This window comes from Populus nigra, chromosome 15, assembly GCF_951802175.1.
Source record: "Populus nigra chromosome 15, ddPopNigr1.1, whole genome shotgun sequence".
NCBI classification, from domain to species: domain Eukaryota; kingdom Viridiplantae; phylum Streptophyta; class Magnoliopsida; order Malpighiales; family Salicaceae; genus Populus; species Populus nigra.
In genome coordinates, this window is record NC_084866.1 from 12,167,619 (window position 1) to 12,192,590 (window position 24,972).

The 24,972-nt window shown below is 34.8% G+C and overlaps 2 protein-coding genes across 2 annotated transcripts; both read left to right on the top strand.

Moving 5' to 3' along the window:
• The first annotated feature begins 685 nt into the window (after nucleotides 1–685).
• Nucleotides 686–13,983, top strand: LOC133674392 (formin-like protein 18). The gene is made up of 18 exons (XM_062095471.1): nucleotides 686–1,068; nucleotides 1,558–2,255; nucleotides 3,356–3,577; nucleotides 3,667–5,069; nucleotides 5,161–5,284; nucleotides 5,795–5,866; nucleotides 7,113–7,211; nucleotides 7,584–7,625; nucleotides 8,101–8,181; nucleotides 8,269–8,319; nucleotides 8,423–8,504; nucleotides 10,148–10,242; nucleotides 10,838–10,909; nucleotides 10,993–11,109; nucleotides 12,065–12,133; nucleotides 12,237–12,303; nucleotides 13,281–13,651; nucleotides 13,747–13,983. The coding sequence occupies exons 1-17, from the start codon at nucleotides 996–998 to the stop codon at nucleotides 13,442–13,444; spliced, it is 3,531 nt and encodes a 1,176-aa protein (XP_061951455.1). The 5' UTR covers nucleotides 686–995; the 3' UTR covers nucleotides 13,445–13,651; nucleotides 13,747–13,983.
• Nucleotides 13,984–20,126: 6,143 nt separating this feature from the next.
• On the top strand, nucleotides 20,127–24,761 carry LOC133674413 (reticulon-like protein B21). Its single transcript, XM_062095500.1, has 9 exons — nucleotides 20,127–21,924; nucleotides 22,024–22,092; nucleotides 22,196–22,298; nucleotides 22,411–22,485; nucleotides 22,577–22,724; nucleotides 22,821–22,890; nucleotides 23,663–23,728; nucleotides 24,171–24,293; nucleotides 24,402–24,761. Exons 1-9 carry the CDS (start codon nucleotides 20,586–20,588, stop codon nucleotides 24,578–24,580), a joined length of 2,172 nt encoding a protein of 723 aa, XP_061951484.1. The 5' UTR covers nucleotides 20,127–20,585; the 3' UTR covers nucleotides 24,581–24,761.
• The last annotated feature ends 211 nt before the right edge of the window (nucleotides 24,762–24,972 follow it).

Genomic DNA, 24,972 nt, shown 5'->3' on the forward strand with positions numbered 1-24,972 from the left:
TTTTTTTAAAAAAAGATAATGCATCTCTTGCTGGACCAATTTCAGGTAAGGGGTGATTGAAAATTCAAGTCATAAGTTTTTTTTTTTTTGCTAAAAAGTTTCTCAATATGTTTTTTATTCAAAATATCGGGAATATATATATATTCTTGAAAAGAAATAATCTCAAATAATCTAAAAAACCAGATGAAAAATCTAAAATTAACTTGAAAATTTTTTAAAATAACTTTTTGAGTTTACACCAACTTTTGATATAGAAATGACAAATATCATTTAGGCAGAACACCCTTCTTCCATGAGTTCAACTTATGGGTCCTTGAGTTTATAACTAGGGGTGCGCTTGAAGGCCTCGCCGATGTGATTTTTCCCAAATCATAAAGAAGAAGAAGAAGAAAAAACTTCTTTTATACCCAAAATACATCCAATTTTTGCAAAATTACTTCAAATTATTGTGAGGGACACGTTATCTTCAAGAGGGCCCATAGATAATCTGGGGCCTAAGCAGATGATATTCGGCTATTAGCCCACTGCTAGAAGTCAACAGAAAGTAGCCCATTTGTAAACTATTCAACTTTATCCAATCAAATCTTTTGTCATACTGACAATAACAATAAAAAACCCAAGTCACTGAAAAAGTCGTAAGGATCATGCATGATGACTTCAACTATTTCCTCGATGTCGATAGTTAATGGCATCCACGTAAGACCAAGCAACCCGTCATGCCATCCCCTCTTATCAGTTAGGTAATAGTAATAAAATAAATTTCATGCCGAGGGGCAACAGCTACCGGATGGATGGTTGATTCAATTGAGCTTGGCTTTTTTATGGTAACAAACAAAACTAACAACCAAAGACTTCCACTTTTCTTTCCCTTGAAGCCAACTTTTTCATTTCTTTCTTAGTTACTACCCAACCGAACTCCTCCTTGTTACGTAAAAGGTTGTGTTGCAAGAAAAAAGTTTGGAAATTTGAAGGAGAGATAGAGGAATCATTAAAAGATGTCGTTGTTTCGCAAATTGTTTTATAGGAAACCTCCTGATGGTCTTCTTGAGATCTCCGAGCGTGTTTATGGTCAGTTTTCTTTCATTTTTAAGAAAGATTGCAATTTTTCTTTTCTTTTTGAATTTTAAGTTCATTTTTTATCTAGGGAGAGAATTGGTTGATTGTGTTTGAATAATTGAGTCATGTTTTGAAGTGGGTTTGATTCAAAAAATTTCTTTTTGTGTTAGGATGGTAAGAAAATGTATTGTGGAGAATGCAATTCGGGGTTGTGGATTTTGATTATTACTTGAGTTGTGCTCAGTTTTAGACGTCTATTAGAAACTCATTAGCTTAATTACAGCAGTAAGTTAAAAAGTAATGAATTCATTTGTATATCGTAGGGATTTTGAAATTTGAAAATTTTTGGGGCCTGGTGGCTTGAGTCAAGAGGATTATGTTTGGGATCGTTTAGAAAAGAAATAATTTTTTGCTGCCTTGTGGGGGGGTTGTGACTTAAAACAACAACTGGGTTAAGTATTAATTTGATGGCTGACATTTACACATTCTGTGTGAATGCAGTGTTTGATTGCTGCTTTAACATTGATGCTTGGCAAGAAGATTATGAAGGTTACATTGGTCGAACAGTTGGTCAACTTAAAGAACATTTCCCTGATGCTTCATTCTTGGTGTTTAATTTCCGTGAGGGAGAGAAACAAACCCAGATTGCTGATGCTTTATTCAAGTATGATATGACCTTAATGGAGTACCCTTGGCAATACGAGGGTTCCCCATTGCTCACGATGGAGATGATTCACCATTTTCTAAGATCAGGTGAAAGTTGGCTCTCCCTTGGACAGCAGAATATTCTGTTAATGCACTGTGAACATGGTGGTTGGCCGGTTCTCGCTTTCATGCTGGCTGGACTGTTGATTTATAGGAAACAGTATAGTGGAGAGCAGAAGACCTTGGACATGATTCATAGGCAGGCTCCCCGAGAGCTTTTGCAGTTGTTCTCAGCATTGAATCCCGTACCTTCTCAACTGAGGTATCTACAATATGTCTCAAGGAGGAATGTGGCCTCATATTGGCCTCCATTGGATAGAGCTCTCACATTGGATTGTGTCATTCTAAGATCTATTCCTAATTTTGATGGGGAGGGGGGCTGCCGTCCACTATTTCGGGTATACGGGCAGGACCCTTTTCTTGTTTCTGATCGAACTTCCAAACTTCTGTACTCAACTCAAAAGGAAGGAAAAATTCCTCGGGCTTATAAGCAGGTAACTTTGTAATTCTATGTTGTATATACTTGCTTTTGTATTTTGTATATTCTTCATCGTCAAGCCATTTCCCACAAAGATCTATTAATCTGTGCTAGTCAACTGTTGAAACATCATGTGACAGCATTTATATTCCAATTATTTCTTCACTTTGCACTCTTAGATGGTGATGGTGTCTTTGGATTGTAAAATTTAATAGAAAAGGAATAGCTTTGGCCACCAACTAAGATTTTCAAAGAAATAAACTTGAACCAAAATAGCCTCATAATTGCTCAATTGAACAAGCAGTGTTCATCTCAACAAGGTAATTTCCCCATGAAAGCTGTCAGAATGGATGGAGAAAACCAAAATATCACAAGACACTTGTGTTTCTGATGAACCTGATTCTTGGGAACATTAATCACTAAGTAAGACCTTTCTTTTCTGAATATTTAGAGCCAGACATTTTTATGGTTCAATCTTTTTACTGGCGAGCAAATATTTTCTTGAATCTTTCTGGAGGTGTTCTTAAGAGGCTTATCCTTAGGGGAAAAAATAGGCCATTTATGATTAAGCACTTATATCCTGGGATCTTTTGTTCAATGACACCTTCCCACTAGTGGAATGTATTTATCTACTGTCCCAAGATGATAGTAGACACCCTGATTATCAGTCTGGTTATTTTAAGTGCAGGAAACCTAATAGTGTGAGAATTTAATAATGAGCAGCACAAGGTGAAAGTTTGAGTGGCTTTTGAATCTAGAATTGACACAATATGGTTGATGTTAACCAGAAGAATATGTTTTTTGTCAGTCCCTATACTGATCTGTTGTGGACAAAGGATTATGATTAATTCATGAGCTACTCTTTCTCGAGCTCATTTTTCAGAGGCTTAATCTGCAGTGAGCTTGAGTCTGTTACGTTTAAGTTTTGTTCCAGTGACATTAAAGTTGCATGAGAAATTTGGTTGTGTTTCAACACATTTCCTATTCTTTCTGTTGTAAGATTCACTTTTCTTCATATGTTCTATTTGCTATTTATTTTGGCATATGCTCTCCACAAACACTGAAACTGGTGTCTTTACATATATGATTTTCTGAACCCCTTATAATTTATTGCAGATAGAATGTGAACTTGTTAAAGTTGACATTAATTGCCATATACAAGGTGATGTTGTGCTGGAGTGTATCAGTTTAAATGATGACATGGAACATGAAGAGATGATGTTTCGAGCTGTGTTTAACACAGCTTTTATTAGGTCAAATATCTTGATGCTTAACCGTGATGAAATTGACATGTTATGGGATGCAAAAGATCGATTTCCAAAGGACTTCAGGGCAGAGGTTTAATATTTCACCATATTTCATTTGGCATAGCTGCTTGTTGATATTTTTATTCTCCTTCTAACACGGAGTTTATTCTTTGGATGAAGATTCTTTTCTCTGAAATGGATGCAGCCGCATCCGTTGTTGCAGAAGATTTCACTGGCTTTGAGGAGAAGGAAGGCCTTCCTGTGGAAGCATTTGCTAAGGTTAAAGAGATCTTTAGCTCTGTTGACTGGTCTGATCCCAACTCAGATGCTGCACTTCATTTGCTCCAACAAATTAGTGCATCGAATATTGCTCAGGAAGACTCAAATGCAGATTTGCAGCACAGAGTAGAGATTAGCACTCAAAAGCAAGAAATGAGTCCTAGAAAGGAACTTGCCAGCCAATCTATGGTCACTCACACCACTGTATCTACAGTCTCCTCAGAACAAGCTTTGACAGTTTCAGCTGGAATTGAACTCATGGAACCCAAAGGTGGTTCTATCTCACCATCAACACCTGCACAGCCTCCACCATTGCGGCCTGCTGTGACATCTAGTGCTGTAAAAGTTTTTCCTCATCCACTACCAACTCTTGATCTTTCAGCTTCAGAATCAGTAGATCATTCATCAATCAAAGAGAATGAAACCTATTTAGAGAGCAGAGGTAAGTCATTATCAGTTGGCCTTCAACCTACTACTCCAACAACACCACCGCATCCACCTTTTAAGGAGGATAATTCCACTTTCAAAACTGAATGCCCAACCCCACCTCCTCCTCCAACGCCACCTATGAAGGAGATTCGCACCTCTAGAGCCGGACCTTCTCCACCTCCTCCGACGCCACCCGTGAAGGAGAATAACACCATAGGAGCTGGACCTCCTCCACCACCACCACCTCCTCCACCACCACCTTTAAAGGAGAATAACACCATTGCAGCTGGACCTCCTCCACCACCACCACCTCCTCCAACACCACCTTTAAAGGAGAATAACACCATTGCAGCTGGACCTCCTCCACCACCACCTCCTCCAATGCCACCTTTGAAGGAGAATAACAAAATTGGAGTTGGACCTCCTCCTCCACCACCACCACCTCCGCCTTTGAAGGAGAATCATGTTATTGGATCTGGACCTCGTCCACCTCCCCCTCCTCCCCCTCCTCTTCATTCAGGGCCAACAACCAGCCTAACTGTTTCATCTCCGATGCCACCAGCGCCGCCGCCTCCTCCCATTATGTCAACCAATTCCTCCCATGCCCCTTCTGCACCTCCTCCTCCTTCTGGTAAGGGCACTTTAAAGACAGGCAACAATAGAAATATTAAATCGCCTGGGTCTCCATCTCTTGCACCACCTACTCCTGCACCTCCCTTAGGTTCTCCTTCCATCTCCAAGGGACGTTTGTCGCGTACTATAAGTTCACGGAACAATCAAACTAAAAAGCTGAAGCCATTGCATTGGTTGAAGTTAACAAGAGCTGTACAAGGAAGCTTGTGGGCTGAGGCGCAAAAGTCTGGTGAAGCCTCCAAGTATGTGCTGCTTTCCAAACATTCTGCCATACCATGCTCTCATATTCTTTTAAGTCTCATATGCCTTTTCTTTTGTGACCTCTTCACATAGGGCCCCAGAGATTGACATGTCAGAACTTGAGAATCTTTTTTCCGCAGCAGTTTCAAATACAGATCATGGCGGGAAATCAAGTGTGCGTGGCTCACGGGGACCTAAAGTTGACAAAGTGCAACTGGTAAATGAATATGTTGTCCTAATTGATGCAATGCTAGATTGCTGCCATTTTTCTCTCAGTTGAAGAAGTGTGCATAAATCCTTTCCTTCCAACCCTCAGACTGCTGCTGTTATCTTTTTTGACAGTCACGGGATCAAATTTAATACTTCAAACCCATAACTGTAATGCATGACTGCTGCAATTTATTTTGTTTCTTGAAATTGTCTACATTTACCTCTTCTTTTATCATTCAGACTTCTGGGGAATTTTGTTGTAAATGTCAATTCAAAAATTACCATCTTAGTCATTCTAGTGTTTCAAGCATCACAGTTTAAAGGCTAAACTAAGCAATCTCCTGTCATGGATCTTAAGACAATATGAGTAATACATTATTTTGCTAATTGATAACATACTATTTTATGAAAAATTTCAGCATTTCAGCTTTTATATTATGGGAATGAAACTGAGAAATTATATAATATGTGTGTGTCTAAGTATTTGTATGTTCTCCTCATTATTATTTTCTTGCAGGTTGACCACAGACGGGCATACAATTGTGAAATCATGCTTTCAAAGGTGAAAGTGCCACTACATGAATTAATGGTAAGCTATAATTAATGTTCAGAGCAAAGCCTCCTAGTTTAGATGAATACAGAAGCCAACTTCACTGTCCCTTTATCTACCTGTATAAGCGCGGCAGCACAAATACTTTATCATATCTAGGATAATTTTTGGGAATCATGTCCTTCTCTGAAGTTGTGTTTGGCATACTCCAAGACCATGAATGCAGTTTAGGTGTTTCGGGGAAAGCATTGCAATTAATGCTTTGGGACACCACCACAATTGGCTTTTGTGGAACAAGACCACAATACCAAACATATCCTAACTACTGTAGCTACAGTTTTTTTGTTTTCTCTTGCAGCCATAAGAACACCTTACAGGTAATATATAGAGCAATCAAAAGCATGTGATGCAGGACAGCCTATGGGCTGTTCTAATCTGACTTTTAGATGCTGTTATAGGGCTGTTTAGAGCTGTATTTATGTGGATTTCAGCTGGAATTTGAGGAAGGATGTGGGCGGGATAAGATTCTAGGAGTCACACCTAGAGGATAGAAAAACCTATGCTCCACACCTAGGGTTCGTAGGAGTCACACAATCAAAAGCAATTTGCTAGAATTTTTATTCATAAACTGTAATTAAAATATTGAAAGATTGCATGGCCGTTTTATAGAGATGTTAGTACTTCTAGTCCAAGGACTTGTTTTCCCATATAAGAAATCTATTTAGAATAGGAAAAACCTAATAAAGCTAATTACTTTATAATAATAGAATGCTAAATATAAAATCAAAACCTAGACAAATTTTCCAGAATTTTCAGCAGATCTGGAAATTACAGAAATGCCCTTGTCTAAAGAAAGTTATCAATCTTGCTTCTTTTGTTGTCTGCATCAGCATGTTTTCTTAAACAATCATGATACCCCTGATGCCAATACAAGCATTTCTGTAGCTTACATTAATGTCATCCTGCTCATTGTCATCTCAATAGTTATGCCAGTACATCTATTTAGAGGCCCTATATTTTATAGTTTTTGAAAAGAAATCTCATCCCTTGCAATGAAAGTCAGATTACGTTATTGAGGTCTAGGAATTGTAAATCACATAAGAAGCATTTTTGAAATTTCCTTTCCTGTCCTTTTTTGTTCTTTCCATCTTGCACTTTCTATAAAATATTTCCGTGTCTGCTATGATTTTATTTATTTTCTGTTATTTATCGCTTTCAGTCACAGCCCATATGGCTAATATTTTATAACTTGCTACCCTCATTCCATTGCATGATGCATTGACAGAGTTTAGTACTTTCCCTTGAGGATTCAGCATTAGACGTTGATCAGGTTGACAACCTCATAAAGTTCTGTCCAACAAAAGAGGAGATGGAACTGCTTAAGGTGATTCCTTCTTCTTTTTTTAAGTTAGTATTATGCTCTATCATGTATCATTTGGGGCTATTGCTAGGTATGATGTTATGATATCTTGCACTTGCAACCATAATGGTGCATATTCAAATCTTGGGCCAGCCACTCTATTAAAAAAATGTTCAACAGTGGGATTTTCTCAACTTCTTCTTTCTATGACTCCATTTTGGTGGGTTCATAACTGGGAGATAGCCCTTTCTTTTGCTCTGTATTTTATGTTTATAGTTTTCAACTCAGTAATTTTGTCCTGTTATCTCATGGGCTCTAATTGATTTCAGTCAGGAGCTTCAAGATGATAGTTTCATGTGTTTTGGGCTATAATTGCCATTTCATTTCTTTGTCCAGGGATACACTGGAGAAAAGGAAAAGTTAGGGAAATGTGAACAGGTCAGTAGATGTAGTTTTTGTCTTTACAATTGTTTGTTATTGTCTTTTGTAGAAAAATTGAAGTATTTCTCAAAACTACACAGCTTACACATGGATATTTATGATACTTCAAAATTGCTACCTCTTTTGGTTGAACTTTGGATGGACTCGGGGTTTTTTTTCTTTTTGTATATTGATATCACATCTTTTGTCAACAATGGTTAGATGTATGAGAAGGTAAACTGGGTATGTTTTAGATGTATATTTGTTCTTCGTTATGTCAAACCAAACATTCATGCAAGTCTGAAGTTGCAGTGTTGACATAATTCCTATGATTCAAACCCATCTTCATTTTCTTAATTAGCATGGATAAAGAGGGCACCCAGCATTTTTCCTTAGAAAGGGTCGACTAAGAAAGAGAGAGTTTGTGTTAATTGAAATGATCTGTTTTTGGCATCTATTTCTTATTTTATAAGTTTATGGATCTCTTTGGCAGTTCTTCTTAGAGTTAATGAAGGTGCCAAGAGTAGAATCTAAACTCAGAGTTTTCTCATTCAAGATGCAGTTTCATTCCCAGGTTAGGAAATGCATTCAAATGTTTGCTACTTATTATGCTTGGTTTTGTGTTAGATTTGAGCCTGTCATTTTATGTTTGCAATTTTAGGTCTCTGACCTCAGAAAAAGCCTTAATGTTGTGAACTCTGCAGCAGAAGAGGCAAGTTAGACTATATTACTCACTCTTTTAATTTGTGTTAGTGTTTTGGGTACTAATTCACATGTTCTAAGTATTGGAATCATTGTTTCTGGTGCTTTATCAGATAAAGAATTCTGCCAAATTGAAGAGAATCATGCAGACTATTCTTTCGCTAGGAAATGCTTTGAATCAGGGAACTGCTAGGGGTAAGCAGAAACTTTTATTGCTCTACTATCTTGCTGTGGTGTAGTTTCTTGTATACTTGGAGCTATAAAAAAATCTGCTGCTTCCATGATTGCCTGCGGGAACATTATGTTCATGGGAAATCGTAGACTTGTGAGGGCTTTCCTCTGCATGTAGAAAATTTTAAAGGACTTCACTTCATTTCCTAGTTTTAGGTGGTCAATTATGCACCTGATTTTTTTCTGAGCATTTGGAATTATCTTTTTAGAACATGTGGAATAGTCTTTCTGCTGATCATGAACAAGAAAGGGACAAGAGAGAGAGAGAGAAAAGAGAGAAGATGAGGGAGAAAGGATTAGCAATAGAGAATGAGAGAGCTAAATTTCAATAACATCCAAAGCTGCCTCAAAACATAACATGAGATGCTTTGAAAAATATATAATTAATATCCAATTCATGCATTTGCTTTCTAGCATAAAAATAATGAGATCCTTAGCGTGTCCTCCATCATCTGGACTTTCTGATGAATGATACAAGCTCTTAAATATTTTTCATGCAGTCATTAATGGATTTTGAAATGGAGAAAAATTGTAGATTTCTTGGAAACATGCGCGCTGATTTTGTGATTTGGTGTATTTGGACAAAGAGTAATTTAATTTTTTGAGATCCGCTATTTTGTAAGAAACTAATGTTAAATAGAGGGGTTTCCTCTTTTTTATTGAGGTGGTGTTGTTCTGTTTTTTTATTTTTTTTTTATTCCTGGACGAACTCTTTTAGCTGATATTGAATTTGATTTGAAAAGCCCTTTCATTTTTGTAATTTTTTTTTTTATCTAGAAGGATTTCTTATAAAATCTCCCTATTGTCATACTTCTGCATTCCTCCTTTCTCGATAAATATTTCTTCTTTGATCAGAGAAAACTCTTTCCTATCTCTTATAGTCTTAAGTCATTTCCATAAAATAGGAAGGTTGCTAATTGGTATTCTTTTGACACTATTCATGAAATTTTGTTACTTCATCCCACACTTTCAATAGCACCTTGAAGCAGTATCTATTTCTTTAAAATAGTTTATGATGGCATGTTTGTCATTATTGTTGTGAATGATTAGTCATTTCTTCTAACCTTTGCTTATTGATTGTTATTTACTGGATGAAAATGAGAGAAATACATGCATGACCAGCAATTTACCACTCATCAGATAAGTTATAATTGTTCGCTTTGACTACTGGTACTAAGATTATCTAAGCCTTATTCAAAGAGCAACCATTCACAGCCATTATGAAAAGTCCTCTATGAGAACACTGGCAACATGCTTATCAATTAGGTTTTGGATTACTTTTGCAGAGTCCATGGATTATAATGATTGGAGATCGAACTTTTGGTATTTTTCATTTACTCACAAGATTAGAATTCCTTATCTGAAGATACCAAAGTCGTATTTTACATTCTGTGTACAGATTTCCTCAACCTCTTACCCTGTCATCACTTGAGAATTCTTTCTATTTGTTTATTTTCTTAGAAATTATTTGAGAGTTGAGACGCCTTGGGTTATCAAATCTTGTCATATGACCTAATTTTCATTTTGTAGCTCTGTTTTTCCCTTTCAGCTGGTAACTGCATTTTATTCCTTAAGTTGAATAGAAAGTTTTTTCCCTTTTCTTTTAGGTTCGGCTATTGGATTTAGATTGGATAGCCTTCTTAAACTAACGGATACACGGGCAAGGAACAACAAGATGACTCTCATGCATTATCTTTGCAAGGTACAAATTCCTACTTTCATGAGTTTCCTAAGAAACTAACTTCTACTAACTTTTAATATAATGATTTGAGAATTCTATGGAGACCTGCTGTCATTTTCTCATCTTGTTCTTTTGTGCATGACTTTTCATAGCATATATTTCCGTACTAGTAATGTATAACATAACATGACAGATCTAAAACTTAATGTATTTGTATGTTTGCTTTATATGATTGTACAAAGTTGTACAAGTGTATGCTGTTGTTTATGTTATGAAGTCAGTACATGGTTTTGAACAATGTCAAGTTGCCAACTATCCATGGAACTCAACTGGCCCAATAATTCGTTCCTGTTCTCTTTGTTTTTCTGGTCCAGTTTTGATTCCCATTTTTCCAAAACCAAGAGGTCTGTTCTGCTCTTATTATTTTATTTGAGCTCAAAGCAGACATGGCTTCTAATTTTTGTTTACAGAGGCTTGTCAATGGAAATGAGATTATGTTATGTGCATCAAATTTATAGATGTTATCTTTACTGCCATACTGAGGATTGAAGCTTCTATTTCTTATTTCACAGAGAATTTTCTGCAAATCATATACATTCTGCTTGATATGTTGTAGGTACTTGCTGACAAGCTACCAGAACTTCTAGATTTTTCGAAAGACCTTGCCAGTTTGGAACCTGCATCAAAGGTACAACTGTTGGTTTTGTTGATCATTTCAATGTATTCGGAAGAGCCAGTATCTTGTGACTAACATGTTGGATTTCCATCTAGATACAATTGAAATTTTTGGCGGAGGAAATGCAAGCCATAAGCAAAGGACTGGAAAAAGTTGTACAGGAACTGTCTGCCTCGGAAAGTGATGGTCCTATATCAGACACATTCTGTAAGGTACTGCAAATCAGCTGATGTTTTTTGTCATGCATATAGGAGAAAACAAAACTTTCCATTATTACTTGTTTATCAATTGCAATTCTTAATTCTTCTGTCTAAGTAGATTACTATCCCTTTGCCATTATTCGAGCTTAAAAAAATTGCTGCTATGATCACTTGTTTTTCTTAAACCAAGCTTTGGACTTTACATTATCTATTCAGATAATATATGTGCCTCAATGCAAGCAAACTTTTTCCTTAGATATAATAATAGGCAATTTGGAAATGTTAAGGATGAAAAGGAGGAACAATCCTATAGAATTTGGTAGATACATATCTGGAGGGAAAGATCCTCCTCTTTTGGTCAGTTGTGCGTTGAGGAGGGATATATTTTTTATTATATAAGATGTACACATTGAGATGGTTATTATATGGCTGCCAGACATAATTTATTGTGTTACTAGATCAGGTAATAAACCTAATCCTAGCAAAGATTTACCCTTAGTGATCCATTCATATGGTGATTTTAGATTGTGCTCCAGTTTCTGTAACTGATTGTAGAATAACATAATCTAATGTGATGTTAAAATGAACTCCAAATTAGAACTGATTCGGGTACTGGTAATGGGAAATTAATGAAACCATGGTGCATAGAGGACAGAATGTTGTATTCAGATTCTCTAAAGAGAGAATATAGCTTTGATTTTGAATGATTAAATGTCAGAATTTCTAACACTGAAGATGTAAGGTAGCTAAAAACTACAGGTGAATTTGTGGGAATGATTTGCACCGCACCCAAATAGTGATCTTATAGATTTCTTAGAAGCTCTTTGTGTGTGTGTGTGTGTGTTTGCTAGTCCTTATACAAGCGCAAGCATATCTACTTGTGTTGGTTAACACAGGCATGCCTGCACACATTTGTGTGAGCATTTCCATACAAATTTTCTCATGTAGCTTATCTTCCATTGTTCAGACTTTAAAGGAGTTCCTTTGTTTTGCCGAAGCTGAAGTAAGGTCTTTGGCTTCTTTGTACTCTGGAGTGGTAGGTTTTAAAACTTTGCTTGGAGAGTGGTGCTAATTTAGTGTTTAGTACTCTCGATTTTTTATTTTTATTTTTTTGAATCTGGAATTTGATGTTATTTCAGGGGAAAAATGTGGATGCATTGATTCTTTATTTTGGAGAAGATCCAGCTCGCTGTCCCTTCGAACAAGGTATTTGTTACCTGCAACAGTTTTGTGACATCGTTCTTTTTATTTCTGATGAACAAAAATTGAAATCTTTGCCTAAGAAATCTTCATAATATGGCAGCGCTTGTTCTTTATCATGATCCATTCTAGTGCAGTAGATTATTGTTAGTTAATTCTATTTAATGAACATACTGGCTCAAACTTGCTGTTTTTTAGAATACCAAAATTGGTCCTGTCTATTTGGGTTTTGATACTTGAATGGAAGTCTTTATGGACTGCATCAGGGTCGTGTTTGGTTTGGGTTAAAGGGGGTTAACACGTAACTGCGAACTCCCTTAACTCTCTTTGGCAAGCTTTGGGGATGGAGATTTTTAAGGGGGTTAACAAGCAACCCCTGAAAGGATTTAAGTGTTAACTTTTGAGTGGGCTATTGAATTTAAATTTATTGAGCTCCACCATTACACAATTTTGCACACCTGCCAAACATCCGTAACGCTTCATCCTTCAACTACTTTTTTACACTCCTGACACCAAAATCCAATTTTTAACTCCGAACCAAGCACGACCTAGATGCCATATTTTGTGCTAAATTGATTGGTCCAGTATCCAGCATAAACCTCATTGTCTATGTGTCTAGCCGATCCACCCATCATCGATGTGAAGTGATAGGAAGCTCAAAAGCTGACCCTTTATGTGATCTAATCATAATTGTATCATCTGTCAGGTCAATTTATCTGAAGGATACTTCTAAACCCAGTCTTGTTATCTTTGTAGTTTGTATTGATCCTGATTGCTACCACCTTTGGATCAATAAATTTTACACTGTTTTATGCACCGAAGACTTGATGCAAATTTTTTGTTATGTGACAAAGCTTCATCTGAAAGTTCATCAGTTTTATTCCATCTACATAAATGGCCGTTAGTGCCTAATTTGAGTAGCTGGCAATGCATTCATTTTCATAGTAATTTCCATCTCTTGAGTCTTTAAAATACTTCTGCAGTTGTATCAACTCTGTTCGATTTTGTGAGACTGTTCCACAAAGCCCACGTGGAGAACTGCAAGCAGCTAGAGATAGAAATGAAGAAATTAGCAGAAAGTGAGAAGTCAAAGATAGGTGCTCACAAGGAGTTACATGCTCGAATAGAGAGTGGCAGTGTCAAGTGAGATCAACTAATAATTTCATTTCTAGGGAGAACTCTGGCGTAGCAGCGGCATCCGATACAGTTGATTGAGAAGACAGATAGGGATATCTTGTCGCTGTCGGGGAAAAAAAAAAGGGTAAATTTGGCTGGTAGATTAAGTCAGAAATGTAGGTATATCATATAAAGTGACAATGTGCTGCAAACTGAGATTGAGTTCGTCTTTTTAAAGGTCAGTCTCTACCCCACTCTCCCTATAATGCATTTTGCCCTTTCTCACTCCTACTGAAGTAACCAACGCAAACACTACTGCTATCTTTGGTACAGATCAGAGGAGTCTGCAGAATCCTGTTCTTGTCGAAGGCAACCTGTAAAGTGTCCATTAGCAAAATTTCTTCTTGTAGATATTAAAGCCAGGAGTTCGGGACCTTTTCCCGTTACAATTTTGGTCCTTACAGACGGATTAGGTACTGAATTGTTTTTTTCTAATACCCACCTCCTGTGTATGTACAGACATTCTGTTCGATTGTATATATCTGTAAGTCGGAGACTGAGCTTAGAACAGTCTTTTTCCTGGGACTTGACTTCCTTTGCGTTTGAAAAATACCGGCCAGTGGCCACCCTCAAGAACATAACGGTAACAATGGAATGGCCGACGATGTCGAAGAACTTGCAAGTGATTATTAAACTACGATGCCTGCCAGCCAGAGATGCTCACGTTACAAACACTTTAATGGTCACAATCCTTTATAGTAAACGATTAAACATGGTCACCATTATGTCTTTTAATGAAATTCAGTTATATTTCCCAGCGACGCTAATGGGAATCTCCATGTCATGTCTTTGAATGAATCTCAGCTCTTGTTATAGATTCGAATAGTAAACGATTATACATCAAGGTATCACGTTGGTATACAAAGAGTTCCTATTACTAGTTATATCATTGCAGCATTTCTTGTGAAACTAGGTTACTTCTCGCATTACACATTGGTTTTGGTGTAAAAAAAATTTAAGATGAGTTTTTTATAAGAATATTAAGATATTGATATATTGAATTTATTTAGATAATTTAAATTGTTTTATCAACTTGTAATTCAGATGATAAAATTAATTAGATTCAATAATATTTTTTTAATTTAGTTAAATGATAAAAAAATGTAAAAATAAATTCAAAATCAAATAAATTTTGAAGAATAAAATTTAAAAACAAAATAGCATTCAAAGTCAAGCATACCTGTGAAAACGAAATGAAATTAAATGTTGATTAAATATTAGAATATATTACACAGATAGCCATTAGGCAAAGTTTTGTATTTTGAAATAAAATGGATGTAAAAGTTTTTACAATTCCTTAAAATTATTAAATGATAATAATTAAATTAATTAAATGATACTTTAATCAGTTTTATGCTCATGCATTTCATGTGGTGAATATATTGATTACTACATCTCAACATTATTTTTGAAAGAAAATGTCATTTTCTTTAGCATATTCACATTTTCTCTTGCATGTCATTTTTTAATAAAAATATCACTCAAATAAAAATTTATAATTTTTAAGAAATTAAATAATTAAAACACTTGAAAAACACAAATAAAGCCAAAAAAATCAATGCATTGATGAAAACAAATGTCCAAGCAGGCTTTTAAAAAGAGAAGCTAGTGTGTGTGGGCCTCCCAAGCTCGTGCACTTGAATCAGTTTGTTTTTTAAAAAAAAATATGTAAATTTATTATTTATCACTCATAATCCAACAATTATAAAGCTGATCATATATGTTTTTGGGGTTAAAATTTTTATTTTTCAAGCTATTTTTATTTAAAAACAGCTTAGAAACACCATAATTTTTTTAAAACCACCTAAATCCTAATAACCCTAGAAAACATAAAAAAAAAACACTAAAAAATATCACAATCAACCAAATAAAAAAAAACATAAACAATAACCGATCTTCTTTTTCTTGGATGTTTAGAAATAAAAACCACTATCATTAAAATTTTCTTATCAAATAAAATTCATTTACATCAATAACAGTAATTTTTATAATGAAAAATAGTCAAACCAACAATTTTTTCTCTTTTAATATTTCCAGGCAACTTTCTCTATATTTTTTTTCTAACTTAAAGATTGAAATGCAAAGAAAGTAAACTTTTGAATTAAAATTGAAATTTAAAAAACTAGGGAATGTAGAGAAGAAAGAGAAAGGAAAGTGTGAGGGATAAAAAGAACTTTTTTCGAGATAAACCATGTTTTTTTTTTCTTTTTTACTCGTTGGCCCCCCTTTTGAATTTTGTCTACCCTTGTCATCAAATTAGACATATAAAGTTGCAATTGTAAAAGATCGAGGATAAAAAGTGAAAGAAAAATCAGTCATTATTTACTGCTACAGTGTTTTACCCGATCATTTCAGTATATTCCAGTAATTTATAAATAAAAGCAAATAATTGGAAATTAGAAGGGGAAAAAAAACAGTCGTTCAGCTGGGCTGTCATCTGTGTACTGTACAGAAATATGGAGACATTTTACGGGGAAGAATATTGGATCGTGGTAGACACGATTTTTCGGGGGCATGGACAAATCAGTAGAACGAAGATCACGTGCCTTAAACGGCACGTGCTGCCTGCCACAGATGAAATCCCAAATTATACACAGCTGAGCTGTCTATAGGATTTTAACAAGTCCCAATGCACATCCCCAGGAAAAAAGACCTCCTTCCACGACTCTCATGTCAGCCGTCGCCACCTGTCTCCGCCACCGCTTCCCCCAATTACATTACTTTGAATTATCGAATAAATCCCAAGATTCTGTATTTAATCGGAAAGATGAAATCAAATCATGAATGCACGTAAGTATAATTTACATTGAACAATTATTAAAAAGGAAAATATTATTTAAGAGATCGAGTACACGACAACAAGTTGTAATATTTAAGCTTAGTTGTGTGTGTAGAAGTAAAATAATTCAATAAAAGATTATACCAAGAAGAATCTTTCTTCTTTTTTTACCCCCATAATATTGCCTGTAATATAAAAGGCATGACTCTTTTACTATAGATGTGTTTGTTGTTGCTCCTCTCATATTATAATAATGAGTTTTTTGAAACAATTTAATTTGATTCTTTAACTTTTTATTTGTATAATTGAGCCATTTTAAACCCAAATTAAAGCTCACTTACATATTTTTTTAGGGATGAGAGTTGAATTGAAAAATAAAAGACTGAAGTGAGAAACAATTGTAATATAGGTCGTGGCTTTAAATTTTTTTAAGAATTTCATTTTTTCTCCTTGGTTTTTTAGCTATAAGGTAACTAATCCCTATAATTTTAAAAACATGCATTTTGATATCAGATTTTTTTTTTTCATTTTATGAGTGGAGGTGAGAGAAGAATTTGCCAGATTCTAGATCAGAAAAAAAATTGTCGTTGGAAAATATTTAGGCTACCAAAATAGTCTGTTTTTAAATCAAAATGTTATATGTGATGAGGGGGATTAAGATTGAGTGTTTTGTACCTTAAAAACACCTATAAAAACATATGTGAGCTCGAGAAGTTTTTTAGATTCAGGTTGATTTTATGACGGTTTTTTTGTGTTTTTTGAAGTTATGGATTGATTTAACAAGGCTTCTATGGTGTTTTTTAGATATTTTTGGTCGAAAATAGGTTTAAAATGAGTTCTTGTGTAATAAAGAAAGAACCTTGTTTTTTCAACTACACTAGTGGCTGGATTTTGAAATTAACAAACGACGCGTCATCTTTTTTATTTTGACAAAGAATAGGGCGGACGATGCATTGTTTATCCCATTCACTTAAAAAAAAAAACATGTGCATGTGGGCCTAGACTTGTAAGCCCACGTGTGGGGTCCTTCTTATAGCGTTGAGCCTGTCTTACAAGGCCCATAGCACAAGGCCTCACTCTTTTCTATTCTTTTTTTATATACTTTTTTTAAAAAAAATTACTACTTTTATATGTGTATTTTTCAAAATATTTTTTACATTTGTGTTTTGATTAATATCAATTCTCAGTGATTTTTTTTATTTATTTAGTCTTTTTGAAATAACAATTATTTTTTAATTATATAGAGCGTTTTTAATTTTCTTATGAGGTTGGTATGATTCATCTATAATTTTTTTTATATTTTATATAGATTAAATTTATTATTAAAATAAAAAATTTTATTATTTTTACAAAATTTTTAATTTATGCAGCCTTGCATAAAAATTTTCCCTTTTATTTTATTCAATAAATTTTATGTGTGTATCGATTTCTGTTATGGATTGATTTTTATAAATAAATTTATTAGACACAATTATGTAAACAACTCGTATTGTGATATTAAATATGTTGGCCTATACTCATCTTTTAATTTTTTCAGTTTCTCTTTTGGTTATTGTTAATGATTTTTTTATTTACATAAATGATTATTGGTCTATTTGATTAGATGCTTGTATGAGTTTTTTTAATTTATTCTTTGAATTTTTTTAGAAAACAAGTTGTATACCTAGAACTTTTTTAAAAGAAAAATTTACGACATGTGATAGCGTGTGCTTCAAATAGTTATATATATGTTAAAAAAAGTTAGATTATGTATATTTGTTTTTGCATTTCAAAAGTGTTTTTGAAAAAAATTAAAATTATTTTATTTTATTTTATTTTTTAGCGCTTTTAAATTATTTTGTTGTGTTGATATTAAAAATAATTTTTAATAAATAAAAAATATTATTTAATATACTTTCAAATAAAAAAATATACTTTAAAAAATTACTATTCTCACCCTCTGAAACAATTATTTACAATGCAGAAGCAGGAAATTTGTGTCGGTGAGAGAGAAGCTTGGCATTGTCGTCGCATAAAGACAACCATACGTATGCTTTGGACTCGCATGATCATAGCATCTTAAAAGAAGGGGAAAAGGTTGGCAGGGCACCCCTCCCCTCCTGTTGCCAGCAGGTCTTGCTTTCCCTTTGGATTCATGCACTCAATCTTACGCCAAACATTTTCTTCCCCAATGCGCTAGCCTTTTTCATGCTGTTATTAGACCCATACTCGACTCAGTCCGATACAAGATTTGGTTTCATTCATAAAATAAAAATAAAAATGTTTTTATTTACTTGGCACACAGCCAGACCTGAAGGCATTAGCAACACCCTAGCCTTGTATCAATCTTGGACTCGGCGACATGTAGTTGAGTTCAAAAATATTAGATCTAATAATTTATATTTAATTAGGCTCTATATAAAGTCAAATTCAAAAACACTAAATCCGGTAATATGTCATATATATCTATGCCTACTTGAATTTAGCTCGTTATCATATCTAAAGATGTTGAGCTTGAAAATGAGCTAAACACATGTTATTTGAGCCTAATATTTTGCTAAGCCTATAAATATTAGACATGCACGTAAACCTCACCGACCTGTCAATAAATCACAACCTTATTTTGAACTTTCTAAAAGGATTTAAAGTCAAAATTCATTTCTCAGTATCATATATTGATCCATCAATAATATATATATATTCCCTTTCCAATATGAGAAAATCCGAACGAGTGAGTTCAGACTCACATGTAGTAGCATAGTTTATTTGTTTGTTAACCATTGAAGGAAATTGGCAGCCACATTCATTTCATATGCCCTAAAATGACCGCACAAATGTAGAACTATTTTCCCAAAAAACAACAGTGATTGAGACATTTTCAACCTAACAGCTGGTTAGTTTTGCATAATGATCACCCTGGATAGTGCTAGGGCGCCCCCTTAAGTTACCAGCTATTTGTTGCCGCAGGCAGCTTGGGACACCATGCAATTGCAAGCAAAGAGATAAATGAATCGGCTTCATATTCCTGTTTTTTTCTCCATCAATGTTCTCCAAAATATGATACTGATGTTTTTTTAATGGTTATGATATTATATTAATGTAAAAAATAAAATAAAATAAATATTTTAATATATTTTTAAATAAAAAAACTTTTAAAAAACATTACAAACCGTATCAAAGTACGGTTAATAAAAAAAAAGTTTGTAAGAGAATAAAAAACACTTGTTTTGGGGTTAAAAGTGGTAACGAACATGTGATTTTAGGGCTACTTTATTGTAGTTTATTCATTAGGTAAACTACTCAACGTTTGACTACCACCGGCAATTGAATAGTTGTTGTTGTTGTTTTATATGGTACCATACTATATGGTTAAATAAATGGGAAAAAACCACCGATAATAAATTGACATTTATTCCATAGAAAGACCATTTTCACCTATCGGATTGGGTTTGAAGAATTTTGCGGTAGTTTTCAGTTTTCACACCACTTAGCAGTCAAGGCCCTTTCAGTTTTCACACCAATTTCACCTATCAGATAAACGTTTATATGCCAAATTGCAGGTCGTGACAGTCACAGAGTCCAGAATCGTTTTTCGATGAGGTAGTAGGTATTAGTTCAAGAATGTGTCAAAGCAAAATCATAGTTTAGTGCAGGCTCTATACTTCACATTAATAACCAGTTAAAACACTTGAATTTTCGAATTTAGGGGTATACGTTGTTTACTTCGGCAGATGACTAATGCTTTAACAAATTGTAGCTTTCAACACCACATGAATTTTTCTTTTGCCTTTAGCTTCCGGACAAACTAGCTGAATTACACCTAACAGGACAGCTTTGACACAGATTTAATGGCAGCGTCTCTATTTGCATGTGAGACCAATGAGTTCGAGGGTTTTAAGCCTCGGTTACAGTGCTCTTCACTTAGATCCTTTGACAAAAAAAGTGAAAGAATAAGTACTCCTCGAAGAAAGAAAGGAAAAGCAGCAAAAAGGAGAGAGAGGCGATCGTCCTTAACACCCAAATCATTTAACCCCACCGATTTTACTCTCTTTCTCTTCCCTTTTCCATTAGTATACAGAGAGACCCAACAAAATTGTACACTAGTGAGAAAAAGCTTAGTAGTAGCAACCAACCCCCACCACCTTTTATCGTCTCTTAGAAGACAATCTTCTTCCTTTCTCTCTCTGTCTTCTCTTTCTCTTTGCAAAAGCTAAAGGGATCCCAATGTATCTATCTAACATCACCAACAAGTGATATTTCTTGAGCTTAAAGACTCATAATCATTATTATCTATCATGACCCAGTTGCACATGGTTACCTTTGCGAAGGGTAGATAGGATAAAAAGGGTCCAAAATGGATGTGAGTAGGGGAAGAGCTGGGGTTAAAACTAGTGTAGTAGCAGGTTCTGTGTGGGAGAACAGAATGAAACTTGATGAAGTTAAAGGTGGAATTAAGGTATTTAATGGAGAAGAGAATGTTGAAGAGAGTAGAAGTAGTAATGGAGATGTTGGAAAAAAGATGGTAAAGAGAGGACAGACTGGTACAAGTGCTAGTGTGGCTATGAGTGGCAAGAGAAAGACTTGGAAATCTGAGAGCTTTGATGGTCCAATTCAGATTGCAAAGGGAAAAAATACTGATCAGCTCTGTAAAGAATTGAGTGTTTCGGTTGATGGAATCAAGAAAAATCCAGTTCAGGCAAGAAAGGGAAGATCTGAAGGGAGTAATAAGGAGCTTAGCTTGTCAGTTGATGGTATTGATAAAAGCTCAATTCAGGTCAAGAAAGGAAGTAAAGAGCTTGATGGGATTGTAAGAAGTCCAATTCAGGTCAAGAAAGGAAGATCTGAACCAAAGAAGGAGGTTAGTGTTTCTGTTGATGGAAATGAGAAAAGCCCGAGGCAGATAAGGAAGCAAAGATCTGATATAAAAGAGGTTGTTGAATATGATGTAGAATTGAGGAAAGTAAAATCTGATTCTGTTAAGGTTGCAGAGCAGTCTGAAATAGTTAAAGATCCTGTTCTTGATGGTGGGGTTGAAAAGAATTCAGTTCAGTTAAGGATGGCGAAGTCAGAAGCTGACAAGGTACTGGATGAATCTGTTAATGGAATTGAGAAGAGCCCGCCTGAAATTGAGGAGACTGGATCTGAGGAAAATTGTAAAGAGTCTGGTGTGTGCCAGGAAAAGGTCATTTCTATCAGTGAAACCAATGAGTCAGTAGAGAAACCACCTCCCAAGCTTTTGGTAGATAATCCTCCTCCTCATGAAGATGACGATGATGTTGTTATTGATGGTGATGAAGATATTGAGGGAGATGAAGATGAGGAAGAAATCGAAGAAGAAATTGAGATTCAGATTGAAAAGAAAAGCTTAGATATTAAGGAGATTAACATAGCAGAAGAGAAGCTTAAGAAGGTGGAAACAAATGTAGCGGAACAAAAGCCTAAGAAGGTGGTATCAAATGTAGCGGAACAAAAGCCTAAGAAGGTGGAAACAAATGTAGCAGAACAAAAGCCCAAGAAGGTGGAGATTTGTATAGCAGAACAGAAGCCTAAGAAAGTAGTGAGTGAAGTGAAAAAAGTTCAGCAATTTAACAACAGAACAGCACCAGCTTCTTCGATTGTGAATAAACAACCTCCTCCTGTAATAAAGAGAGCAACTCTTTATCAAAATCTTGCAAAGGCTGCTCCTAATCCATGTAAGTATGCTTTATTGATTCATTAAGTTATTGCGCTTGTTGGGATTGCTTCATTTTTTTTCTGGTATGATCTGATTGTTTTACCATGTCTTCTGCCAGCAATTCCAGTTGCTAATGAATACCAGAATTTCAAAGAAACTCGTAGACATAGCAAGCTTGAAAATCTAGGTGAGTTTTCATTTCTTGGGAAAGTTAGTTTCTTTTTATTATTTTCTTAATCAATTTGTTTATTGAAATTCTCTCAATTTTGGCTATCTTTGAGAATTTTCAGTGGATCTAGTAATGTGGAGAGACGTATCAAGATCTACATTAGCCTTTGGAATGGGTACATTTATCATAATCTCATCCTCCTATACTAAAGACCTCAATGTCAGGTGCAAATAAAACAAGAACACTGAATTCAATGTTGGCCTTTGTTTACTGTATTTCCTCTGCTTTAAAACAGAGGCCTATATACTAAACTCTGCTTGATCATTTCTTTTGCAGTTTCATTTCTGTGATGTCCTATCTGGGACTTGTTTATCTTGCCACCATTTTTCTGTATAGATCGCTTATTTGCAGGTAGTCAACAAATTAAGATTAAAAAGAGCAGCCGATTAGGTAGTCCCAAGCATTGGTTTTATTTATATTTCTTTTTTTCCTTGAAATTCAGGGGAGTCATAGATATAGATGATGATGGAAGCTATGTGCTGGGTGAGGGTGAGGCGATTTGGTTGTTAAAATTGGTTCTGCCATACTTGAATGAGTGCTTGTTGAAAATTAGAGCCCTTTTTTCTGGTGATCCAGCAACTACAATGAAGGTAAGTTCCCTCATTTGAGTTTAATTAGCTGGATCTTGTTTGGACCTCGAGAAATATTCAAATAGTTATGAATAATGAGTCTGTGAACTATGGCAGATGGCTGTGTTGCTCTTTGTTTTTGCCAGGTGTGGCAGCTCCATCACCATTTGGAAGATGGCAAGATTGGGTAGGTTTCCTTTCATTTGTCTAATTTCAGAAATTTAGAAATTATAAGAGAATGAACAGTTTTTGTAAAGAATCCGTGGGGCTGCGTTTGCACTATAATTACTATAATTTCAACAATTTTTATTTTTATTTAAAATTAATTTTTTATATTTTTAAAATGTTTTGATATGGGAATATTAAAAATAATTTTTTATAAATAAAATAATTATTTTAATATATTTAAAAAATAACCGTTCACTCTTCATTAGCATTTTTTTGGGATTCGGAAGATACTTTTGGGATTGGGACGATAGTTTTGACATAATTATCAATTCCATTTTTACAAGTGTAAAGCTGTCTTTTCAATATTTTTAAGTGGTTGGTGGCAGGGATAGGTTAAAAGAGTATTTGGTATAATTTTTATTTTTATTTTTAAAAGCTTTTTAAAAGTATATTTGGCTTTAAAAAAATATTAAATTGATATTTTTTATGATTTTAATGTATTTATATAAAAAATTAAAAAAATATTATTTTAATATATTTTAAAATAAAAAAACTATTTAAAAAATCATTTTTTATCAAAATTGTAAACACCCCTTAATAACGTGGCTATTTACCAAGCATAAACCAAAAGGGTTCCTTCGGTAACACATGCTAAAGGAAACATACATTAATTTCTACAGTCTGCTCTAATTATTGAAGCTTCTTGTTGGCAGCAAAACACAAGGAGAACTGCTAAATTCCCTGCATGTTGTTTCACTTTTTTTTCGCTTACTGAAACTATGCTCGTGCAGGCTTTTTTGGAGTCTTCACTGTACCAAAAGTCTGCTCTTCCTACTCCACACAGTTAACTGCTTATGGTAAATCCTTGAATTATTACCTCACTAGATCACTCCACACTTGCACTGGTCATAGTTTACCCTACTTGGGTTGACCTTGTAGAGTTGTAGTGCCTGGCAGATCTTCGTTTTTATCCTGTAACGGCTCTATTGATTGATGCTGTCTCCTCCATTGGAGGATCTCGAGAAAGGAAATGAAGAGCGTCTTAGAATCCATTTCTGACCATCTCCATCATAATATCATTTATCTCTAGTACTGGATGCTAATTTGGCCAGCCATAAGGTACAGAGGAGATTAAAGTGTAGGGCCATCCTCATAATATCATCTTCCCTTTCTTGTAGGGCCATCAGAGAGCATGGCTCCTCTGTCATCACTTGCGTTTTTTTATTCGACAATATAAGATTGTTGTAAATTATTCCAGATATGGATCTTGATTTTCTTAAAAATAAAACCCAATTGAAGGTAAATTCTGGATTCGACGATTTCGTGATGCTTGGGAATCATGCTCGCACAAGAAAGCCGTGGCCTTGTGCATCTTCACCCTCGTATGGAACCTCTCTTCAATGGTGGCTCGCATCTGGGCAGGTAAAAGCAACCCTCTCTCTCATCTTCTTTTACTTTTTTTATTGGCCACGATGCAAGAAATTAAACTACACTTTGTTTCCATGCAATGCTGATGCATTGTTTTTGCAGTGTTCATGATGTTCGTGGCCGTCCGATATTATCAACAGACGATGGAGAGAGATGATTGGGTGGTGGAGGAGGAGGTGGACACAGAAGCTGATGGAACGTGGCATGGAGACATTGCAGGACAAAGACAAGGGAGTGGTCCCACTTCGGTGGAAGTGAATAAAGTGAAAAAGGGATCCTAAGAAGATTGGTTGTAATATTGTATTAATCGATGTGGCGTGATACGAAAATAATAATAATAATAATAATAATTAGTATTATTATTTTGATATAGCTCAATATTTTACTGTAAATATGTTGCTTTTGGACATGACTAAACAAGCCTTAATGGCAAGTTAGCGAGTAATTATCTTTCTTGGTTCATTTCAGATTTGTCATAAATTATATAAAATATCCAATAAATAATTATTAATTTCATATTTACTGTTCAATAAAATACTATAATTTTTAAATACACATAATTTATTGAGCATAGATTAATTTCGTTGGAAGAGAATAAAAAGGAATGAATAAGGCTTTTGTCGAGGTTTTCACTAACAACATTACTAATAAAGCTTGAAAAAACTTCATGTCG

Coding starts and splice junctions, on each gene's coding strand:
- LOC133674392 (XM_062095471.1), top strand. CDS start 996: ATGTCGTTGTTTCGCAAATTGTTTTATAGGAAACCTCCTGATGGTCTT. Junction 5,867..7,112: donor TGCCACTACATGAATTAATG/GTAAGCTATAAT, acceptor ATGCATTGACAG/AGTTTAGTACTTTCCCTTGA. Junction 7,626..8,100: donor AGTTAGGGAAATGTGAACAG/GTCAGTAGATGT, acceptor TCTCTTTGGCAG/TTCTTCTTAGAGTTAATGAA.
- LOC133674413 (XM_062095500.1), top strand. CDS start 20,586: ATGGATGTGAGTAGGGGAAGAGCTGGGGTTAAAACTAGTGTAGTAGCA. Junction 21,925..22,023: donor AAAGGCTGCTCCTAATCCAT/GTAAGTATGCTT, acceptor GTCTTCTGCCAG/CAATTCCAGTTGCTAATGAA. Junction 23,729..24,170: donor CACACAGTTAACTGCTTATG/GTAAATCCTTGA, acceptor ACCCAATTGAAG/GTAAATTCTGGATTCGACGA.